The sequence below is a fragment of the Gallinula chloropus genome (assembly GCF_964237585.1).
Source record: "Gallinula chloropus genome assembly, chromosome: 3".
Classification (NCBI taxonomy): Eukaryota; Metazoa; Chordata; class Aves; order Gruiformes; family Rallidae; genus Gallinula; species Gallinula chloropus.
Genome location: NC_140087.1, coordinates 3,537,657 through 3,557,645, shown reverse-complemented (window position 1 = coordinate 3,557,645; position 19,989 = coordinate 3,537,657). Strand labels below are relative to the sequence as shown.

The window sequence follows — 19,989 nt, the reverse complement described above, 5'->3', positions numbered from 1 at the left end:
TTGAACTTTTGTTTCAAAGTCAGCATGTTTTGTTCAACAAGAGTATCTTGCTTCAATAAAGGTTTAAAACAATTAATCTGAAGGTAAAATATCTACTGCTGTGGTTTTACCAGAAAAATTCTACACTTCTGTTTTGTATGCAACAGTACCCAACCTTAAGTCAAGCGTATTTTTAACTTTTTGTTGTGGGGTTTTTTTTTTTTTTAAACTAAGCCCTGAACCATCTCACTGACTGAACATATCCAGAGCTGAGCAAATAAACTCCAGATTAGATAAACTGAAAAAATGGAGAGCGTGTAGGTGTTTTGTATGAACCATTCTGTTGTTCTGTCTTCTCTGCATATATAGAAATAGGATTCTAACTTTATTTACCTGAATAATTTTGAGCAGATGCTTATATTACACATATGGTTAGAACACCGAAAATTAGGAAAGAAACCCCTTATTTTTCTGGTTCTGGGAAGAAGTAAGCAGCTATTCAGAGAGACTATTTAGATAAGTAAATGTGAGATATCACGAGGGGAGAGTTTTTGCTGTGTACACAGTTGTCCTGGTTCTGGCCAGGCCAGAGTCGGCCTCCCCAAACAGTGAGCCCAGGTGAGCTGAGTTAGCCCAGGTTGTTTTCCATACCACTTGACATCACTCCTCTATAGAAGGGGCTGGTTGGGGAAGGGTGCTCCTGGGTACCTGCAGAGCAGCCCTTTGGTGGGGGCATCTGGTCAGTCCTTGCATCCTGCAGCACTGAGGTCAGTCAGGCACTCTGAGTTATCAGCAGGTGTGTGTGTAATTGGCTGTTACTGTTCTGCATTCACAGTGCTTTTGTCAGTAACCTGTCCTTATCCCAACCCATGGGGGCTCTGTCTCTTTTTTCCTCTGGGAGTGAGTGAGTGGCATGTGGTGCTCAGCCACTGCTTGGGGCTGAACCACCACAGTAGTGCAAGGTGACTCTAGTAGTAAGATAATAAAGGTTTTAAGGATGTTTCAGAAGAGCAAGAGAACTAAATAATTCTCAGTTACACAATACCTAAAGGAAACTTGTAGGGAGGAAGGAAGCAATTAGAAACATTGCTGCCTTTAAAACACTTTTCAGACGGTGCAGTAGGTAGAGGGGATGATTTACTGTCAGTGTAAATTTAAATGCCCCTAGTGCTGCCAGTGTCTGAGCGTCTGTGCAGCTGCGTGTGCTGATGTCATACATGGTCATGCTCAACACACTGTGATGCCATAAGTCTGGCAGGTTGAGGGATTGAAAAAACAGAGAGCAAAATTCTCCAGTGTTAATTTTGTATGTCACAAATGTGCAGGGTTTTCTGTTACAATTAAACTGTTCGGTGTGTTATTTAATGTGCATTGTGTGCAGTATAACACAGTTAGGGTTGCTATGGAAACGCAGCATTTTGGTTTCTTTAACGGTGTTTCAGACAGGAAAACATTGGCATTGCATTACTTTGAGAGTCCTTACTCCTCCCCCAGCTTCTGGGTTCCTTTGCTTCTCAGTTGGGAGGTAGGTGACAGAGAAAAAGCCGTGGCCTGGAATTTGCATGAGTCAGGGTCAATTGAAAAAAGGAATGTTGAGCTGAAATGTAAAGATTATAATTTTCCTTTCAAGCAGCTCTTGTGTCTTGAGTTGCTTTTTAAAGTGAGATAGTATTTAAATCCTGATCTTTCACAGCGTAGTGTCAGTGGGCTGTTAATTTGAAGGTTTTTTTCTGAAAACTTGAAAATGGTGGGTACTTTCTAAAGAAAAGTTTCCAGTCTTTTTCATGCCATGATTATGAATATTGCTGGAAATGTACTTGACCTAAAAAACAGTGACCAGTTCTAATACTTCCTGTTAGATTGCTGGGTTTATTCATATTTTAACACTTTCTTACTGTCCAGCCTTATTCTGTAAAGCCTTGAGAACACGTTAACCAGGTTTCACTGAGTACATTGGGAGTATGTACAAATATAAACCTAACTTTTATGCTTAAGCATTTGGGGATCTAAACTAATTGTAAGTAGAAGGTGATGTATGATACCTGTGACTTACAGGACAGGTATGTGTGCCAAGCATCAAGTTGGATCTTTGTGGTTTGAGTGACTCCTCAGACACCTGTCTCTCTCTGCTCTACCTCTACTTTGTGTGCCAGTGGTATAAATACCTTTACAGGGTTGGTGAGGAAAGAGCTAAGAAGTGAGAGAGCATGTACGCTGTGCAGCTGAGAACAGGCACTTGTCTTCCATAGGCTGTTTCTTATCTCATTAATATTGGCTGTAAGTCTCGGTGGCATTTGCCTTTCAAAGTGCATGGTTGCTGAGGCCTGCTGAGCAGAGTCACTGCTCAGGGAGTTACATTGGTGGCTGTCCATCCAAGCTTTCTGCTTCAGGGCTGCCTTCTGTGGCAGAAGTGGGGGTGTGTGTGCTTGCAGTTCAGCCCTGTGCAGCGAAGCCCGCTGGAAGGGGGTGTGAGCTGGCATGGCAGGAGATAAACTGAACTGCAGATACAGAGCTGCTTCTGCTGACTCTGCTGCAGGTAATTTGTGTGGTAATTTTGGGTGGAGAAGTGGTAGCAGAAAGCTGAAGTAGGTGAAAGGGAGGAAGGAAGGCGCTAATACTTCAAACTCTCAGCTGCTTCCTGTGTGAATGTGTCTGAACAGCCTGAGAGGTGAGAGAAAATTCAGTTTCTTTGGCTGGCCAAGGTCCCCTTGATCGTCAGAGGGCCTTTGCTGTGCATCTATCTACAGTGGTGCTGCTGGTTTGGTAGTGCAAATCCTGCTTGAGCTGTGTGTAAACTACTCTGTAGGGGCAACTCTGGTGTGCGGCTGGGTCATATGTGACACTGGATCAAATGGCCCTTATCAGCATTCTGTGCGTAGGACTTCAGGCAGCTCTTCTGCTTGCTCACCTGCATGGAGGTGGCACCAGGCAGTTGGCTGGTTTGTTTGCTACCTAACTCACTCTTGTAACACCCAGCTATGTGGGAGTGGTGAGGATGGAGTGTTTTCATTTACTGCTTCTGTCCCTTTGCTGGCTTCAGAGAGGGGAGTATAAGGAGAACTTGGTTGTGTTCCTTTAACTTGGTAGAGAGGAGCTGTAACTCATTGGCTCTGGGGGTGATGTGGTTATCTGTGTGTGTGTTTTGGCCTTGTCAAAACAGATGTGCAGGCTTTCTTTGAAATGATCTGAAACAGATCATGGAAGTAGCAGCTGTTACAAGTAAGGAGCATGCTGGTGTCAACTGCCAAGTCACCAAGGTAGTCCTGAGGGGGTTGTGGAAATGCTAGTTGATGTGTTGAATGTTCATCAAATTTTATGTTTTAGAAAACTGCCAAGTACTTGGTGTTTTAGTTGAATGCTGCACATACATAAAAGTCCATTGTGTGTGTGCCTGTGTGCTCCAGGGAGAGGTAAGAGAACAGTGACATCTGTCTTACCCTCTCTGGATATGATAAACTGCATCTTCCTCTTGTTTGGTGATGGTGGGACAGTGATGCTCTACATCAGCTTAGGATCTGACTCAGAAATGCAATGTATGCTGCAGTGGAAATGCCTCAGTATGTGGTGTAAGCACAGACTTGATTTCATTCAGCAGGTGTCCCAGGAAAGAAAAGTGTGAAAGGAAATCCTTTTTGCCTTGCAGTTACAACATCTGTGGTTATGTAATAACTTTGCATAATGACCACAAGGTCCTTCTGGATCTCAGTCTCTCACCTATAAAATGAAAGTAGAGCTCTTGATGAGGAATGTTTGAAAGGCTTACCTTGTTCAATAAAAGTAGCTAAAATTTCCTGGGGTCTCAGTTAACTGGAACCATCACCCTGCAAATTCTTGTGTGTTTCTGCTGTTTACGTGTATGAAGTTTTCTTTGTTTCAGTGGCTGCAGAATTCATTCTGTTTATGCAAATACTTATGTTTTTCTGTTGCTTTCTACCTTTTGTTAGAGTATGTGGTAGGAAGAGACCAATGTTTTCTGCCACAGTCCATAAAGGTGCAGGGTTTGGTGCTCAGACTCCACACACAGTTCATACCTTGTACAACGTGAGCTTTGAGAGGCTGTGGGGCTCAGAAGGCTTGGGCTCAACGCTTACTTGCACCAGGGTGGATTAAAATGGATGATACAAGGAAATTAAGGTGTTAATTCTTTTAAAACTTCTGCAGCAATGTTCTTGTTGATTTAAAAATGAAAAGCTTTCCCAAGTGGCCTAATTGGAAACAGCACTATACTTCTACATTGGGTATAGTGTAGGGCACTACCTGGTTGGTGCTGTTGTTGTGTAACTGGTTTCTGTCTAGCAACGGCAGCTGAGTTAGACAGTAAATGTTCCTTATGGAAAATGCATCTGGTGATGTTCAGCTGCCAATGAGGGGAGATGAAATCTGAATGTTTTTCTCTCTTGACAGCCGTCACTGGTGATGTGGAATATCTGGTAGCTTTTCTTGCTTCCTCTTATTCTTTGTGAAACACAACAGCTGAGTTAGTGGGTAAAAGTCTCCTCCTGAGCAAAGCAGAAGTAGTTCAGTTGGGGAGTCCACTGGAGCTGGATCAGGTTTTGTTGTTGTTTTGTTTCTCAATCAGAAATGTTTCTGTTATGTTGATTATAATTTATTTTACTTGAACTTTATTTGTGTGGCCAGGCTGTTGCAGATCCAGTGGAAGCCAAAGGAGATCTAAGTTTAGCCTGGTCTTACTGCATTAGTAGGGAACGAAAATGCTTGGACCATTAGCTTACTATACCTCTGTTGTGGGGGTAGTAAGTTCCTAGACACTCAACCCAGTTTCTCAAGAGCAAGGATGTTTGTTTCCTTTGCCTATCTTATCTCTGGGACTTACTTATATTGTCCTTGAGAGCCCACAGGGTGTAGTAGCCACACAGAGTGTGTGTCTCACCTTTGGGAGGTAGAGTAATTGTGGTGCTGCTCTGTGTTTAATCAGCACAAGAAGTCCAGAGATCGCTTTGGCATATAAACTTATTTTCAGTCTCTCAATTTTTTGCAGTTTAACTAGTTGGAGATTTTAAGAGTGTTACAAGAAATACAACTGGTCTAATACTTGAAAAGTCAGTTGTGTGTATAAATAAGGGTTATTCACCGAAGTAAGGGTTGAATCATCAGCTTTGCCTGAACTGAGGTGGAGAAGCTCTCCTAGGTTACTTTAGCACCCTTCAGTTATGTATAATGGTCTGGAACTTCTTCATAGAGCTTATTAATGTTTCAGAAGATTACACTTTACATGGGAATTATAATTAACTATATAATTATATTAAAATAATTTTATATTTAAGATTAATGTTCATTCTACTGAATCTAACTCAACACAGTCTATGCATGTTTTATTGACTCTCAGGTTTCCTGAAAGCTTCCAATCTCACTTTAGCTATGTAATTTTGCCTGAAGACTAAAAATGTTGTGGCTTATGCTCCTCTTTGCTGGCTGTGCATTTCTGTTACCTTTCATCTTGAGATGCTGTATTGTTTATTTTGAAACTTACCTTAATATTACAGGGAATGCAATGCTCTAGCAGAGCATATTTGAAGGCAGTAAAACTCAACCTGCTTAGTCCTGTCAGTGAGGCATTCACAAAATACTGCAAAATTTAGCATTTCTCCTGTGGTGCTAATGTGCTTTCACCTTCCTGTTTTTAAAAATGGAATGTTTGAGATGAGTGCTTGAGTTGCTAATTAGTGCTTTGGCTCAAGAAGGTTAATTATATGCATTTGTATGACCCAGTAGTAAATGATAATGCATCTCCTCTTCCATATAACCTGTTTCTGTTGCCTTACACTTAAAGGTATTGGGTATGTCCCTATGCTGCAGCCTTGTCGGGGTGTGTGTATGTATCTATTTGCATCTGCACAGTGCCCTGGAAACTGCTCTAGGCTCACCAGAGGCACAGATAGCTACTCCCAAGGGTTCAGTTCCAGATCTAATACGATGAACACGCTTCCTATCTGTGATGTGTTCTACGGTTTCTTACTCTGCCTGCTGGATAGACATCTTTAATATTGTTCTTGAAGTACTACATACATATCTTTCCTTTTTTGGGGGCCTTGATCTTGGCCAAGGTGTAGTCCTTGTCCTCTCTCATGGTGCATTTTGTAGGGGGCAGAATTGACACAGGCACCCAGAAAAGATCCGTAGGAAGACGCTTTGCTGCGGAGTTGCAGATCTTGAGCAGAATCGTCAGTAGTGCTTCATGTCTGGAAAAGACTGGTGGCAACGTTGGAACTGCAGCAGATGACAGCAAAGGAGCATGCAGTGCTGTGAGCAGGCAGGCATGCCTTTGCCTGGAGTCTCAGGGGCATGGGTAGAATAGAGAAGCAAAAATAAAAAGCCAGTGTTGTGTGGGGTGCTGCACCAGCGAGCAGGTGAGAGCTACGTGGTGTGTCTGGGCAGCATCCTGTTCTCTCAGCACTGTGGAGCGGCCCTGTTACATCCTTGGCACAACAGTGGCCACCTGGCTGGCTCAGGGGAGCCTTCTGTCTTGATCTGCTCTGTCTTGATCTGCTCTGCCTTCTGAACTGCGGACAATTTCAGCGTAGGCCTCTCGCCTCCCCTGCTAGTTTGTGAGTGCTGCCCCTGCCTCTCACCTTGGGAGGCCCCTGCTAAGGTACGTACCCTTCATTTGCTTTCCCTAAAGCTGATTAATTAGGTTTTTAACATACTTCCTGAAGGAGCTGAGAGCACCATATAAGCCTAGCTTCTCAGGGGAGCTGGGCTTTCCATTTCCTCTTCAGGATCTGAGCTTTAACTTCAGTGTGTGTCTGCAGAGCCGCATCAAGGGGAGGCTGTGCTGTGGGGCTCCAGAGTGTGTCGGTTGAAATCTTTGCCCTCGTTCAGGAGACACCAGAGTTCCCTTTCCCAGGGAGCCAGCACAGGTGAGGGGAGCTGCCTGTGCCGTGTGTCACACCCCCATAAGAGGGGCCGGGTGAGGAGGGGCGGGTCCCCGAGGCCGTGGGGTCACTGCGAGTCCTGCGCTGTCCCCGTGTGCGCGGCCTGTCCCCATCGCTGCTGCTGCTGTTCCCGCTCCCGGTGACCTGCCCTGAGCCCACCCACAGGTGCCTTTCTCTGCCCATGTCTCCTCCTCGTCCCACCGGGGGATGGAGGGGCAGCCAGCGGCAAGGGGGGCTCGGCTGCACCTGGGGCTCAACCACCTCAGTCCTATACAGAAAACAGGAACTGACTCCTTGTCAAAGTGGTCTCCTCCGTTGCTCTCGTTGGTGCTGCTCGTTGAGGCTGGTTGGGTTAAAGCCAGTGGGAGGATCCTTGGCACCCTCTTATTTGAGCCTGTGGAGGTACTTTGTGTAGTTCAGTTTGCCTTCTGCAAAACAGGGGATTACACAGGTTTCCTACCTCACAGAAGCTTGTGAGAAACTGACTCCACAGGGTCATGGAAATACATCTAAACAGCTGCGTGATCATGAACGTTCTTTGGGGTTTTTCTCCGTATGTCTTTCCAGGACTTGTAGTGGGCACAGATGGCCAGAGACAAGCTAGCAAGTCCATTGAATGTTCTAAAAATAATCAGATGCTTCATTGGTTTCTGTGTGGCTGGTGCTGTTGTTCATGTGCACTGTTTCGGAAAGTAATGCTCACAGTTGGAGGATTGATTGTTGGTGCCTTACAACCGGCAAGCAGGATTGCTAGGTGCTTACTCCTGCTTGCAGCAAGCAGGTCCTTTCGTTGTCTGGTGAAAACACCCACCACTGAAAGCACAAGTAGCAAGGGATAGGGGTCTTCATGCCTGAGGAGGAAAGCAGAAGAGAGGAGAAACAGAACTAGAAAAAATTTGAGAAATGTATTGAAGCCTTTAGAATAGAATCATAGAATCATAGAATGGTCTGGGTTGGAAGGGACCCCAAGGATCACAGAGCTCCAACCCCCCTGCCACAGGCAGGGACACCAGCCTCCAGGCCTGGATCTACACAAGGCTGCCCAGGGCCCCATCCAACCTGGCCTTGAACACCCCCAGGGATGGGGAATCTACCACCTCTCTGGGCAGCCTGTTCCAGCCCCTCACCACTCTCTCTGTAAAAAACTTCCCCCTAATATCTAATCGAAACCTTCCCTCCTTTAGCTTTAGAGGACTCGGGATGCTCTGCTCACATATTTGTTCATTTTTAACTCAAATAGAGTTCCCTTCCCCTTTGTTAGCATCTTCCTCCTCTTGTGCTTTCGATGTGCTGTGACAGGGGGCTGCTGTCCTGCAATGCCAGGTGGCAGAGTGGGCAGCAGCAGCGGGAAGCAGCATTTCTGGAGGTCTTGGGAGGGTGATGGTAGTTGCAGTGGGGTGGGTACCCACACTCAGGAGACCAGCTGGTTTCCTGTGACTTTTTGGGTTTGTTTTCTGTGGGTTTTTTTTTCTTTTAAAACTCTTGTTCGTTTTGTGGCCTTGCTGGAGCATTCACACCCTTGTTACAAACTCCCAGTAGCATCCCCTAAACTCCCTGGCAGCAAGCCTATGCAAGCAAAGCAAATGCCTGAAAATATGCTAATATGAAAAAATCAAGAGCAATAGGAGTAACAATAAAAAGTACAGAATATTTTAATGTATTTTTTTCTTTAAATAATTAACAGGTGCTGACATTGGCTAAATTTGGAGAGCATGAAATTTTTTAACAGGATCCTTACTTAAATGCATTGCTTTTCCATCAGGAATATCTTTCTTTTGTAGTTATCTAATAAACTGTTTTATTGCTGTAGACAAGTAATACTAGCTTTTCACTGTCTATTTTGGTTTCAGTGTAGAAAGGGTTAAACTCAGACTGAAGTTTTTATACAGTCAGCTTTGTCATCGTTTGAGTCTGGCCTGTACTCATGATATGAGTAAGGTGTCTTTCTCCCAGGCTATAAATATCCCCCAACATGCACATTTTTAATAGCCTGCCTGATTCGTCCTTGGTCTCTACCAGGAAACCAAGGCTCATTTTAATCATATATCCTTCATAATATTTTCCACAGTTTAATCATATATCCTTCATAACATTTTCCACAGTTTAATAATAATAAAGAATAGCTGGGATTTCCTTCTTGTGAGGTATCAAAGCTCAGGTAGGGAGAAGTGTGGAACAGGTTTCCTTTTTGTTGATGGAACTTCAAAATGTCAGTGATTACAGAAGCCCCATTTGCTTTACACATTCTGGTGCTGCATAAAGAACTAAACATTGAAAAGGCCCTTTTGGAAATAGTAGTTTTCAGTAGCAGTTGCTGTAGGCTAGGCTGTGTTCCTCCTGGCTTTCAGGCTTGGGGTTTCTTTTGTTGTGGTTGGTTTTGGTGTGGGTTTTTTTGGTTTTTGGTGTGGGGGTTGTGTGTTTGGTTTTTTTGGGGGGTTGGTTTAGGTTTTTTTAACTTTAAAGCCAACTAGTACATTTCTCAACAGCAGCAGGACTGGTATTCCCCTGGGAGGGGTAGATCATGGAAGAGAAAGACAATGAGTGGTGGGAGTGGGTTGCTGACTTTTGCAGAGGGAAGCCCTGGGATCTGCTACCACTCCCCTTCATTCATGTTTCAATGAGGGGAGAGGGGTGCTCCCTGCTTCCCTCTTTTTATTTCCATGTGTCTCTTGTCCTTGTGGTTGTGGGTTTAATATTACGTTGGGTGCCCTGTGGGTATTTGATAGTTCTTTGTGTCAGTGTGCAGCTCAGCTTGGGCCCATCAGTGCCCTTGTGCACACATCAGAGTGTTGTGAAGGCAGAAGGGAAGGAGAAGTTCCTTCTTTAGACTCTTTGTAGCCTGCTGTAGACGTAGTTGTATGCTCTGGAAGATTTAGTGTAACTCTAAATGTGATGTTAACAAAGCCACTGGTTTTGATGCTCTGGAGATCAAAGACGTGCCCCAACAGATTTTATAAGGATGCTTTAAAATTCCTAGGAAGCATGTGGTATCTTCATACAGACTGGACAGCTGCAGGGCAGTTTGTTTTGATGCTGTTCTTAGGCTACTATCATGTAGTTTTCTGGGTCCAGTTGAAGTCTGTGACACACATTAACTTGCAGAGATGAAATAGTATTCTCTTGGTAAAGCCAAAGATGTCACAGCCAAGTTTGCCATTAAAGAGTGACCATTACTGTAAAGCTCCACCTGATGAGTAAAGATCAGAGGCACTTCAGATTTTTTGATGCACTGGATGGATTCAAAATTAATGAGCAAGAAAAAGTGCATTTTGAACCAAAGGACTTTAATTATTGTGAACTGATACTCCATAAATAGGGAGAGAGAATTATGGCAAGTATTTGTGATAGAATCTAGCATGCCATGTTCTTGGTCTTTTCAAGTAGATTAGTCTATTTTTGCTACATTACCTCTTTTGTTGACATCTGGCAGTTTTGTAGCTTATGATCTTTTAATGTTGGGGGAAATAATGGGAACTGATTAGGTCCCAGAGGAATATTTCTTCTTTTGCTACAAGTCATCATTGATGTGGCTTCCATCTCTTTGTTGTACAGCCCATTAGACAGAAATGTTTGGTAATAATTTCTGATTGGAACTTCAGTCTGGAATAATGCTCAGGAACTCTTAAAAGGTTAACTTACTTTGTTCATGTGCACAAGCCATCAGGGTAAGTAGAATGTGTTGGAGAGGGGAAGAAGATAAAAGTATTTTGGCACAATTCTTGGAAAGCCAGTGATGTGGCATATTGTTAATTGCAGTAATTACCAAGCAGTTGTGAAACTTCCAACTTGTGGTTTCCAAGTGGCATTCTGTGAAAAGGTGGTGATTTTTTTTTTTTTAAACTTCTCAGAAAACCTTCCCTCCTCCTGCCCATCTCAAAGTGATGGCAACTCATCTGGAGGAGCAGGAGGTCTGTGGTGTAGATCTCTCTGTGTGCTTGTTTGAACTTCTGTATTGTTCACAACAGTCAAGCCTGTGTAAAGAATGTAGATCACTTGATTTTTTTTTTTTAAATTTTATTGACATTGTTTTAAAACTTTACTTCTCACTAATTTACAGCACTTGTATGAAGTGAACAGTGTATGTCTTGTTGGTTATCCTGTTTGTACTGGAAAGCTTCTCTTGATCTTTCTCCCTATAAAATGCATGAAACCAGGAAGATCTTATGGTATAAACTAGTTCACAAGTTGCAAAAGATTTTAGTCCTTCCAGGGTCTTAAAACGAGCTACTGCTCTTTGGGCTACCTGCTTTGCAGTATCTTTCTTCTATGTTCCATGGTTATCACATGGACTGGTTAAAGTTCCACTCTGCTTTGTCGCTGGGTTAATTGCATTTCCACAGCCCTGTTACTTCTTGTAGGTGTTGTTGACACATAAATTTATGAACTTCCTGCTTTTGAATGTTATATACAGGGGATTCTGCTTGGATATGAGGTACTGAGGGGGGAAAAGAGCATCGTGCTTGGCCGCTCACCTTGTCCCTGTGACCATGGAGACCAAGGAAGAGAAGAAGGAGCGACGACAAGGCTATTTCTCTCGGTAAGCTTACGGGGTTTATTTCAGTGCTGATTAAAACAGGGAACCCCTTTATTCTGCCTTTTTAATCACAAGGCTTTCTGATGCTGCATTATATATCCAGAAGGTGCTGTCCGTGCTGTGTCCCTCACCTTGAGGTGGTCTTTTGTTTTGACTAGTGGAGATAAACTTGACTTGTATTTATTTGTAACACAATAAGTACTCAGTTGGAAATTCTGTCGCACTTGAGCTTGCAGCATCCAGTTCCTGAAGAGTGTTTATAAAAACAATCACATCTAAAACATAAACATGTCTAATCTTCAAGTTTTATCTGATTTCAAATAAAGCACAGACCAAGTATCATAGAATGGCTTGGAAGTATTATCTTACAGGATAAGAGCTGCTAAGAAAGGGTAAGCTGCCTAGACTGCATCATCTTTATAAATGAGGTATAATTTCAGTCAGTCATTTTTATCATTTGGAATTCATGATTTTTAAGAAAGGTAATTTTTTTTTTAAAGAAACAGTTGATGTTGATTTCTTAATAACTTCTCTTTGTTAATTGAGCAAGTCTGTAGTCTTCTCTGATGTGTGAGAACCACCAAAGCTCACTTACTCGGGGAGGAAATCAGTATAAATCAGTATAAAAAAAGCATCTTTGACTCCAAGATACTTTCTGCACTGTTGAAGAGGAAAAGCATATAATCTCTCCACTCTGTACTAAATAATTGTTACCCAAACTGCACTAAACCACTGACCTTCATGCATTTACAGACATCTAGAGATGTGCTTGTTGCACAATTCAGGAGTAGTAGTGTGGGGAAAAGTTTGCAGTGCTGCTTCTTTAGTTCAGGTGGTATGTGGTGGTGGCTAAAGACCTGAAGTTGTGAAAGGATGTCTGTTAATGCCAGGTGACTTGCTTTGCATTTGGAAAAATGCAGTTATGTTGAAAGAAAAGAATGTTTCAGTTTTGGATTTTGAGAAGAGGAAATAAACTAGAACCTATAGCAGCAGAGGTATCAAGTAGGATAAAGCAGAAGTAGCTGAAGAGAGTGTGCAAAGGAACAAGTAATTTTGTGTTAAGGAAGAGTCGGGCTTTGAGAGGTGTCTGAGTAAAAGAATGTTTTGAGTCCTTTCTCAATACTGTCTGCTACATGAAATGGAAAGTCCAAGAGACTTTCAGCAAAGTCCTTAGCATTTTATTTAATCTGTCTTGCAGCACTCCTGTGTCATCTGTGGCTATTCTCTCTTAAAAATTCACAGGGATGCAGCACATGAGGCAAGGATCAAAAAGTCCTGAAATCAATTCTTAGTTCTAGCACTTACCTGCTATGTGACTTTGGGGAGGTTATCTGTCTCTCTCCCTCCTACCTCCCATCCTTTTCCTTTGTGTACTTTGTACACTGTGTGTAATTTCTAGAAGGATGTTGTTGGGGACTCTCAAGTCATGTCTCAGTAGAGGCTGTGGCAGCTCAGAAGGTGGTATGCCCAGTGTCCCCTCACGTGCAGTGTTCTGTGTGTGCAGTCAGGGACAGAAGCTGAACAGCATTTACATAGCCCTGGTTGCAGTCCAGCATCTGAAGTCTAGCGTGCTTCCTCTCATAGGTAGCTGTCCCAGCATCTTGCAGATGGTTTGCATGCTTTGCATGGTGACCCATGTAAATGTCATGTAAGTACTTGAAAATAATAGGCAGCTTACATTGCCTTCAGCACAGTGGCAGTTCTAACTATTTCCCTACCTGTTTTTTCCTAGAGTTTAAAATGTAGCATCTGACTTGATGTAGACCCAAGTGCCCAGCTCTGGTGCTTGATATTGGGACATTGGGATAATTTAATTGGGTGTGTGCTTTGTTGCTGTCAGCTTTGGGTGTTTCATATCTTAGAATCTCTGGGCACCTGCTCTGTCCTTAAGTTTAAGCACCCCAGCTTAGTAAGTTTTTACCCTCATACTGTTCTGTTTCCTACTGCAAATACCCTGCTTTTCCTGTCAGCTTGGGCTCATATTTATAAAGCTAAGAGTAGCCTCAGCTGATTTCCAGCACACACCCCGCTACTTCCATTATTGTTTGGGGTTTTTTTCCCCCCTTGCCTCTTATTGTTGTTATTCTGTGAGCCTAAGATGATAATAGTGTTTATAAAATCTAAATTTATGTAAATGTCCTAATGAGACAAGGACTTTCAGCTAAAGGGCAGGGAGTGGGGGAATCCTGTTGGTTTTGTCAGTGGTTTGTTTTGGTAAACAGTACTCTCTTCTCCCATGGAAGAGAATGGGAAAAGGGTTGGACTCTGCCATCAGGAGGGGTAACTCTGATCTGTGTCAGGAGGGTGGGGGGAAAAAGGCTCTGTTCCACCCTGGGCTGAGAAGAAGGATCCTGCCTTATATCCTGGTGGCAGAAAAACACACACATATATATATATATATATTCAGTGCTGATGAGATAAACTGAAAAATGGGAGGTATCTCTTTCTCTTAAGCTCCTGCTAACAGAAACCAGAGTTCTCTGGTGACAGGGCAGGGGAGCATGTGGGCACACAGAGAGGGATGAGCAGCAGCCTTGCTGCCCAGGCAGCATCCCAAAGCACTTGACTTCCCATTGGAAGGTGGCTTTTGGCCTTCTGGCTGGTGTAATCTTGGCCCCTCCTGGACAGCTTTTTGGTAGGGGTGGAACTCTGTGTCAGATTGGTTGTGCTTAGCTTGAGAACCCCAAAAATGCTCAAAGTGATTAGCAGGGTGGTAGTTACGTGCTGACCAAACAGCTCCAGAAGTGCTTTAAAGGAAGCAAGATTAACATGCAATAACTGCTGGTATCTCTGTCCCCCATATTTACTGTTGTAAACAAGCTGGTTTTAAACACCCTTTGAAATACTTGAAATCTCTCTACCGAAGAAAGGACCCAGCTGTCTTTTTCCTATAATTCTAATGGTCTGAGTGCCTTAGTTTTCCTGGGTCTCTTCCCCTTCCACAAGCAAAGCTGAAGTGAAAGCCTTACCTATTTTTGCTTCTTAAACAAATGTTTCTTTCTTTACCCACAGTATTTTATGGTAAAGGGCTTATGTTTTGCCTTGGTTGGCAAGAAGTGAAACCAAGTAACTTTTCAAACAAAACAGAAATCTCTACAGAACTTTTTACAGACCAATTTAGATTCTTTATGCAGATAGGATGTTACAGCCCGTGGGAGTTTAACAGACAAGAAGTAAATGTATAAGAGTAACATGCAAGCATAAAATCCTCTTATGTAATAGGTCCTTATTTAAGACTGCTACTCCTACTTAGAGACTATTCTGTGTAGTTAGGTTTTCCTGCCTAATTTTTCATACCTTGTTTTTGGACTCTTCTGTTGCCTTCTGTCTCATTAGTTCCCAAATAAACCAGTGTGACTCCAGCTCTTGTGAAGAATTCTGTCTCATCTTGCTGTGGAAACTGTCCTGCTATCCAGCAAGTCTAAGAAGAAATGACACACTGTAGTACAGACTCACAATAGCAGATTTAGGTGTTTTGGGTCTATGACTCTACTGTGATGTTTGGTACTTTTTGTTATTAGCCTTTGAACAATGATACAACTTGCTGCTCCAGTTCATGTGTACTTCACCTTCCCTCTCCTTACAGAAGGGAGAACCTCTTGGTTTTCCCCTGAGCATTGTGTTAGGTTCAGGTTCAAAGGCATTTCACCTTGTGAAATGAATAGCTATTAAGATTTTAACTTCAAATAAAAAGAAATTGCCAAAAGGAGTGAGTGTATCACATGGAAGGAATTGCCCTGGGTATAAATTGGCAGTCTGGAATGCTGAATGCACAGCGTGAAGCACGTTGCTTTGCATGTGCTGTTGTGTGGTGCTGGACATATTTGGATAAGAAGTCCTGGGAGAAATCAAAGGGAAGAGTCTGAGTAGCTTTCTTTTTGAAAGGATGACAAAAAGGGCTCTTAGTTTTAAGTTTCTGATGTCTTAACCTTCCTCACTGTGGGTTACTGAGCATTTTCCATGCTTTATATGATCTGTCAATGATCTATGTCAAGTAGCTCTCTACTGCTTTCTTGGGAAAGAACAACAAATAAGTAGTGCTTTATTTGAAAAAATGTTCCTTTTCAGCAAGTTGACCAAGACACTTAGATTGCTTTGATTAATAGTTAATGCCACCAACTGATGGTGACCTTAATCTGAAGAATGTTGTATAGAGATGAACTGTACAACTGGTATTTAAATTAGATTATTTTTTTAATAGCTTCCAGGGGAAATTTAGATTTTAGTTCTCAGTCTTTTTTCTTTCTTTTTCCCTTTTTTTTTCTTTTAAGGTCGTCACTGAGAGCCAGATTTCTGAAGTCAAAAACAAAGTGTTTGTATTAGGGAAAATATTCTTACTGGGATTTGGGTGCTTATGTATTTATTGAGTTTACATGGGTCTTCTTATCATCATTCTTTTGAAAAAAAAAAACCAAACAACAAACCCTGCATCAGTGTCTGGGATGGGATCCAAAGCCCATCTGAGAGAGATGGCAGAGACTCCCTTTAGCTCCAGATTGCTAATACAGTGTCAGAATCTGAAGCCAGTTGTACAACCTGGTGTCTGCTGCTTGTTGCCTTATGAAGTGACTATTTAAGGGAAACAAAGGAATTCACAGCATGTTTTAATGCCATTTAGATTTTCTGCCTAGATACCGAAATTTATATTTATACAGATGAAGATTTGTACATTAGAACTAAGATTAAAAAAAGATTAGTGTTTACTAACAGTGTTCACTTGTTACCAGGCTAATGTACAGATTTTTTTCTCCTAATAATTTTTAATACCTAAAAAGTCAAACAAAAAATACAACAGATAGTATACAGCATTCCAGTCACATTAGTTGATTCTGACCTGACCTTAGCTTTCCTTTCCCAATGTTCACAACCCATGGCAGTAGGTATCATTAAAACATGGTTACTAAGCTGTGTAAACAGCTATAGGCTGAATAGCTTAGCTGGAGGAGGAATCATACATGCTTGTCATGCTGTTAGGGTCGTGCTCTGGCCCTTGGTCTGGCATGCTGTTGGATGTAGGATGTTGGCTTGCACAGACCCTAGGTCTGATGCAGCATGGTCACTCCTTTGGTCAGTCTTCTGCATAATGTGAACAAACAGGCTTAAAAGCATCTATTTTGGGGTTTTTTTCTGTTTTATTCCCATGTTCAGTATTTGTACAGTTCATGCTTGTTGTTCCTGTGACTATTAAGACATGGGAAGATGATGAAAAGAGAAGAATTAAGTGAAAACAGAGAAAAGGACAATATATCAGTGGGTAGGAAGGAGGGAAACTCAGATGAGGAATAAATGGGCAAGCATACTTTATTGAGGGCATCTCCTATATGTGAGACTGTCACAGGTTTTTCTGTTAGGTGTTTTTCTTGTTGGCCAGACATTATATTCACACAACAGGCATCAAATGTGGGGAGCTCCTCAGATGGCTGTTTCTCCAGCAGTCGTCATCTTGGCAATTGTTCCTGACTGGCTGACCCGGTGTTGATGTTTATTCAGGTTTCCTGTAGCACCCATCATTTATTTTGTGCTTTTAGAAAGAGAAGTTTCCACACATTGTTTTTCAAACAAACCATCACAGAGATTTATCTTGGGTGTGAAGAACAGTCAAGCCAAGAGCCCGGAGAGCCTTAATTTTTTTTTTTTAAATGAGTCTTGGAAATAATACATCATTTCAGCTCATCTGTATCGTGGAGATTTCTTACCTCTGCTTCCAGGCACATAAACATGACCTCATAATTGTGTTAGTGGAACTAAAAAGGGTTGTGTTTTTACTTGTATTGTTTAGACCGATAACATGTATGCCTAAGACTCTGCTTCAAGAAAAGGCTGAAGATGTAACTGCTTCAAGCTTATGGGCTGCAATGGATATTGTTTGAGCTGTTGTTTAGTGGTGTATGTGTGGGTTAGTTGATTTGCTGTGTAAAATGCCCGGAGAAGCTATAAAATATTTTCTGAAAATGCAGTATTGGGACTTGCTTTCCAGTTCCTTAAAATGGATGGGCTTCCATGTTTCTAGCAGACTTTCTGCCTGCTGCTGTGTGGGTTAGTGTTTCACCTGTCCTTTCAACCATTGTAGTTTTCAGACTTTAAAGAATGCCTAAACCTTGAGAGGCAGCAGCACCAGGAGCTTTTGAGTAGAGCTTTGGGAGGTTGGTCAAGTCCTTCAGATGATTGAGATGTTGCTGTTCATTCCTCAAACTTAAAAAAGATCAAAGATTTCTTTTTATCATAGGTGTAAACCTGAAGCATGAGAGTTGGGGGTGAAACAGCCTGCTTTTTCTGAAGAGTGTTGCAGTGCTGGGGAAAAGCAAGTTGAACTCCTGCTTCTCTTGGGAACCTTTTCCTGATCTCGTGTTGCTGCTGCTTTCAGGACTCTGAGGTTTTTGTATTAGTGGTGTTATAGTTCTATGGTGCAGGATGAGAGTCAGCAGAAGAGCATGAATTGCCACCTTCTTCTTAGCCTGTGAATCACAGCATTATTCCTAATGTGAATGCTTCCTCTGGGAAGTACGAACAGGCCAGTGGTGCCTGCAGCCTCAGCTCTTCCCAGCACTTTCATCCTCAGGAGTAGTGGAGTCATTTAGGATCGAAGAAGAATTTTGTTATTGGGTAACAGAGCTTGTGAAGGTATCTAATGGGACTCTGAGGGTTTCTTTAGGGCTTTCCAAAATTTTCCAGAGCCAGAAATGCTATTTATGGAGAGCCAAAACTTGCATAAGATGGGAAGCGTGGTTACCGTCCTCACCCATTCGCTTCCCTCTGCATGTGAAGTGAGGCTGGGTAGCAGTGTGGGCTCTGTATAAAGAGGCTTTTTTTAGGAAAGAGAAGAAAGGCAGAGTGCCATGATGTTCTTGGTTTCTTCGAGAGCTGTATCACAGGATGTATGGAGAAGAGTTTCTGTTTGTTTCATCTTCAGAACACTGTCTCCCACCCTCAGGCTCAGAATTTCCCCTGACCACTCTGCAAGGTAGGTGTGAGGCTGGCTCGTTGGGCAGCAAGCACACAATGTCCTTATATCTGCTTTTCCCAAAGGGACCTTTGGGTGTCTCTTATCAGCCTTCAGAAAGAAACTGCAAAATAAGAAAACTTAGTTACCCTCTTTCTCAGACATGAATAGTTACAGGATAGGCCTTTTGATGTAGGAGTCTGTGCAGTTTTGATAAGAGTTGCTATTAACATGGTTGTAATGTATTTTGACTGCACCTCCTTCCTTTTCCCTCCCCACAGCCAGCAGCTGTGAGTGCTGGAGGCTCCTGGGGGGGCCCTGCCATTTACCTTTTTGCTCTTGGAGGGATTGTATTGTAAAGGCTATACAACTTGAGAGCTTCAAAAGGTTCCATTCTGGATAGGTGAGATATGGACTCTTTACTGCTGCCTGTAGGAAACTGATGATAGTACCTTTTTAAACTGCTGTTTCTGTAGTGTCTGCAGGCATGGTCTTGTCCCTTCAGCCTCCAAGATGTGTCTTCTCTTCTGCTCTTAGGACCTACTGCATAAAATTCAGCTTTATCCCTGTGAACTCTTTTAAAATTAAGCCTAGCTTAAACACTGGTGGAAATACAGCATTAATACTTGGCACGTGTGTGGCTCCACAGGCGATTTTTAAAGCGATGCTGTGCAAGGTGCTACTGAAAGAGGTGGTCCCACTCAGCCTTCTGGTGTTGCCATGTTGCTTACGGATGGCAGAACTGCTGTGGTATGAAGGTCCCCTGCCAGAAGCAGCCACAGTTTAGTTTGTGACAGAGGCACACAGCTAAAGTGATGCTGAAAGGTACTGACATTTTGGTGGTACTGTTAATCATCTTGGGCTCCAAGAAATCCCAGCTGTCTTACCACCTTGTGGCAGCAGTCCTGACCCACTCTCCTGTCCTTTGTACCATACGTAGTAGGGAGTGGTGTGGATGGTAGCTTGAGAAGACAGTCAGCATTATGAAATATGGTAGTTTGCTGGACTAGGAAGACCTTTTGGGGAAAGTTGTTGGTGTTTCTGGCCCACAGATGAAATTGCCTGCCTTGTATCTGTTGCTGTGATTCAAGACTTTTGCCTGGTTTCTGGTAGGTGCTGTGCTACGTTGGATTGTTGGTCTAGATGGTGGTGTGGTCTGGTTTTGGTAGGGGTGCCTCATGTTTAAAAGGGAAAATATTACTGATACCTGCAGGAATGTGCTTTTGGAGAGGCAAGTTGTCCCCACCCACCCCACCCCCTCAGTCCAAGCGAGGGATTGGAAGGTGTTACAGAGATAACTAAAGGAATGGTGTTGGTATGGAAGTGCCATGGATCCTGCAAGGGGACACTGGATGGCTGTCTGCTTGCACTGTATTTGAACTATTAGTTGCCTGTTCTGCAGTTTCTGGTGCATGTCTGTGGGCATTGGGCTCCCTACTCCAGCCTCCCCCAGGAAAATAAGCTTTTTCCCCTCTTCCCTGGGGCTTTTGGCCTGGGGAAGAGGCAGTGTGGATATTCCTGATGGCATTGAGTTCCCCATGGTGACAGACTGGTCAACTCTCACGTACGCAGCACTAATCCAGTTTCCAGCCTGGGTTTGGAAGAGATTACTCCCTGCCCTGCTCCTGCCAATCTGTGGGTTG

The 19,989-nt window shown here is 42.9% G+C and overlaps 1 protein-coding gene across 1 annotated transcript in view; it reads left to right on the top strand.

Moving 5' to 3' along the window:
- Positions 1-19,989, top strand: part of NCOA7 (nuclear receptor coactivator 7) — a 94,242-nt gene that overhangs the window by 7,651 nt on the left and 66,602 nt on the right. Inside the window, exon 2 of the mRNA XM_084261739.1 lies at positions 11,284-11,409. Coding sequence (XP_084117865.1) covers positions 11,360-11,409 — 50 coding nt within the window. The 5' untranslated portion in view covers positions 11,284-11,359. The remainder of the gene's footprint in view (positions 1-11,283; positions 11,410-19,989) is intronic.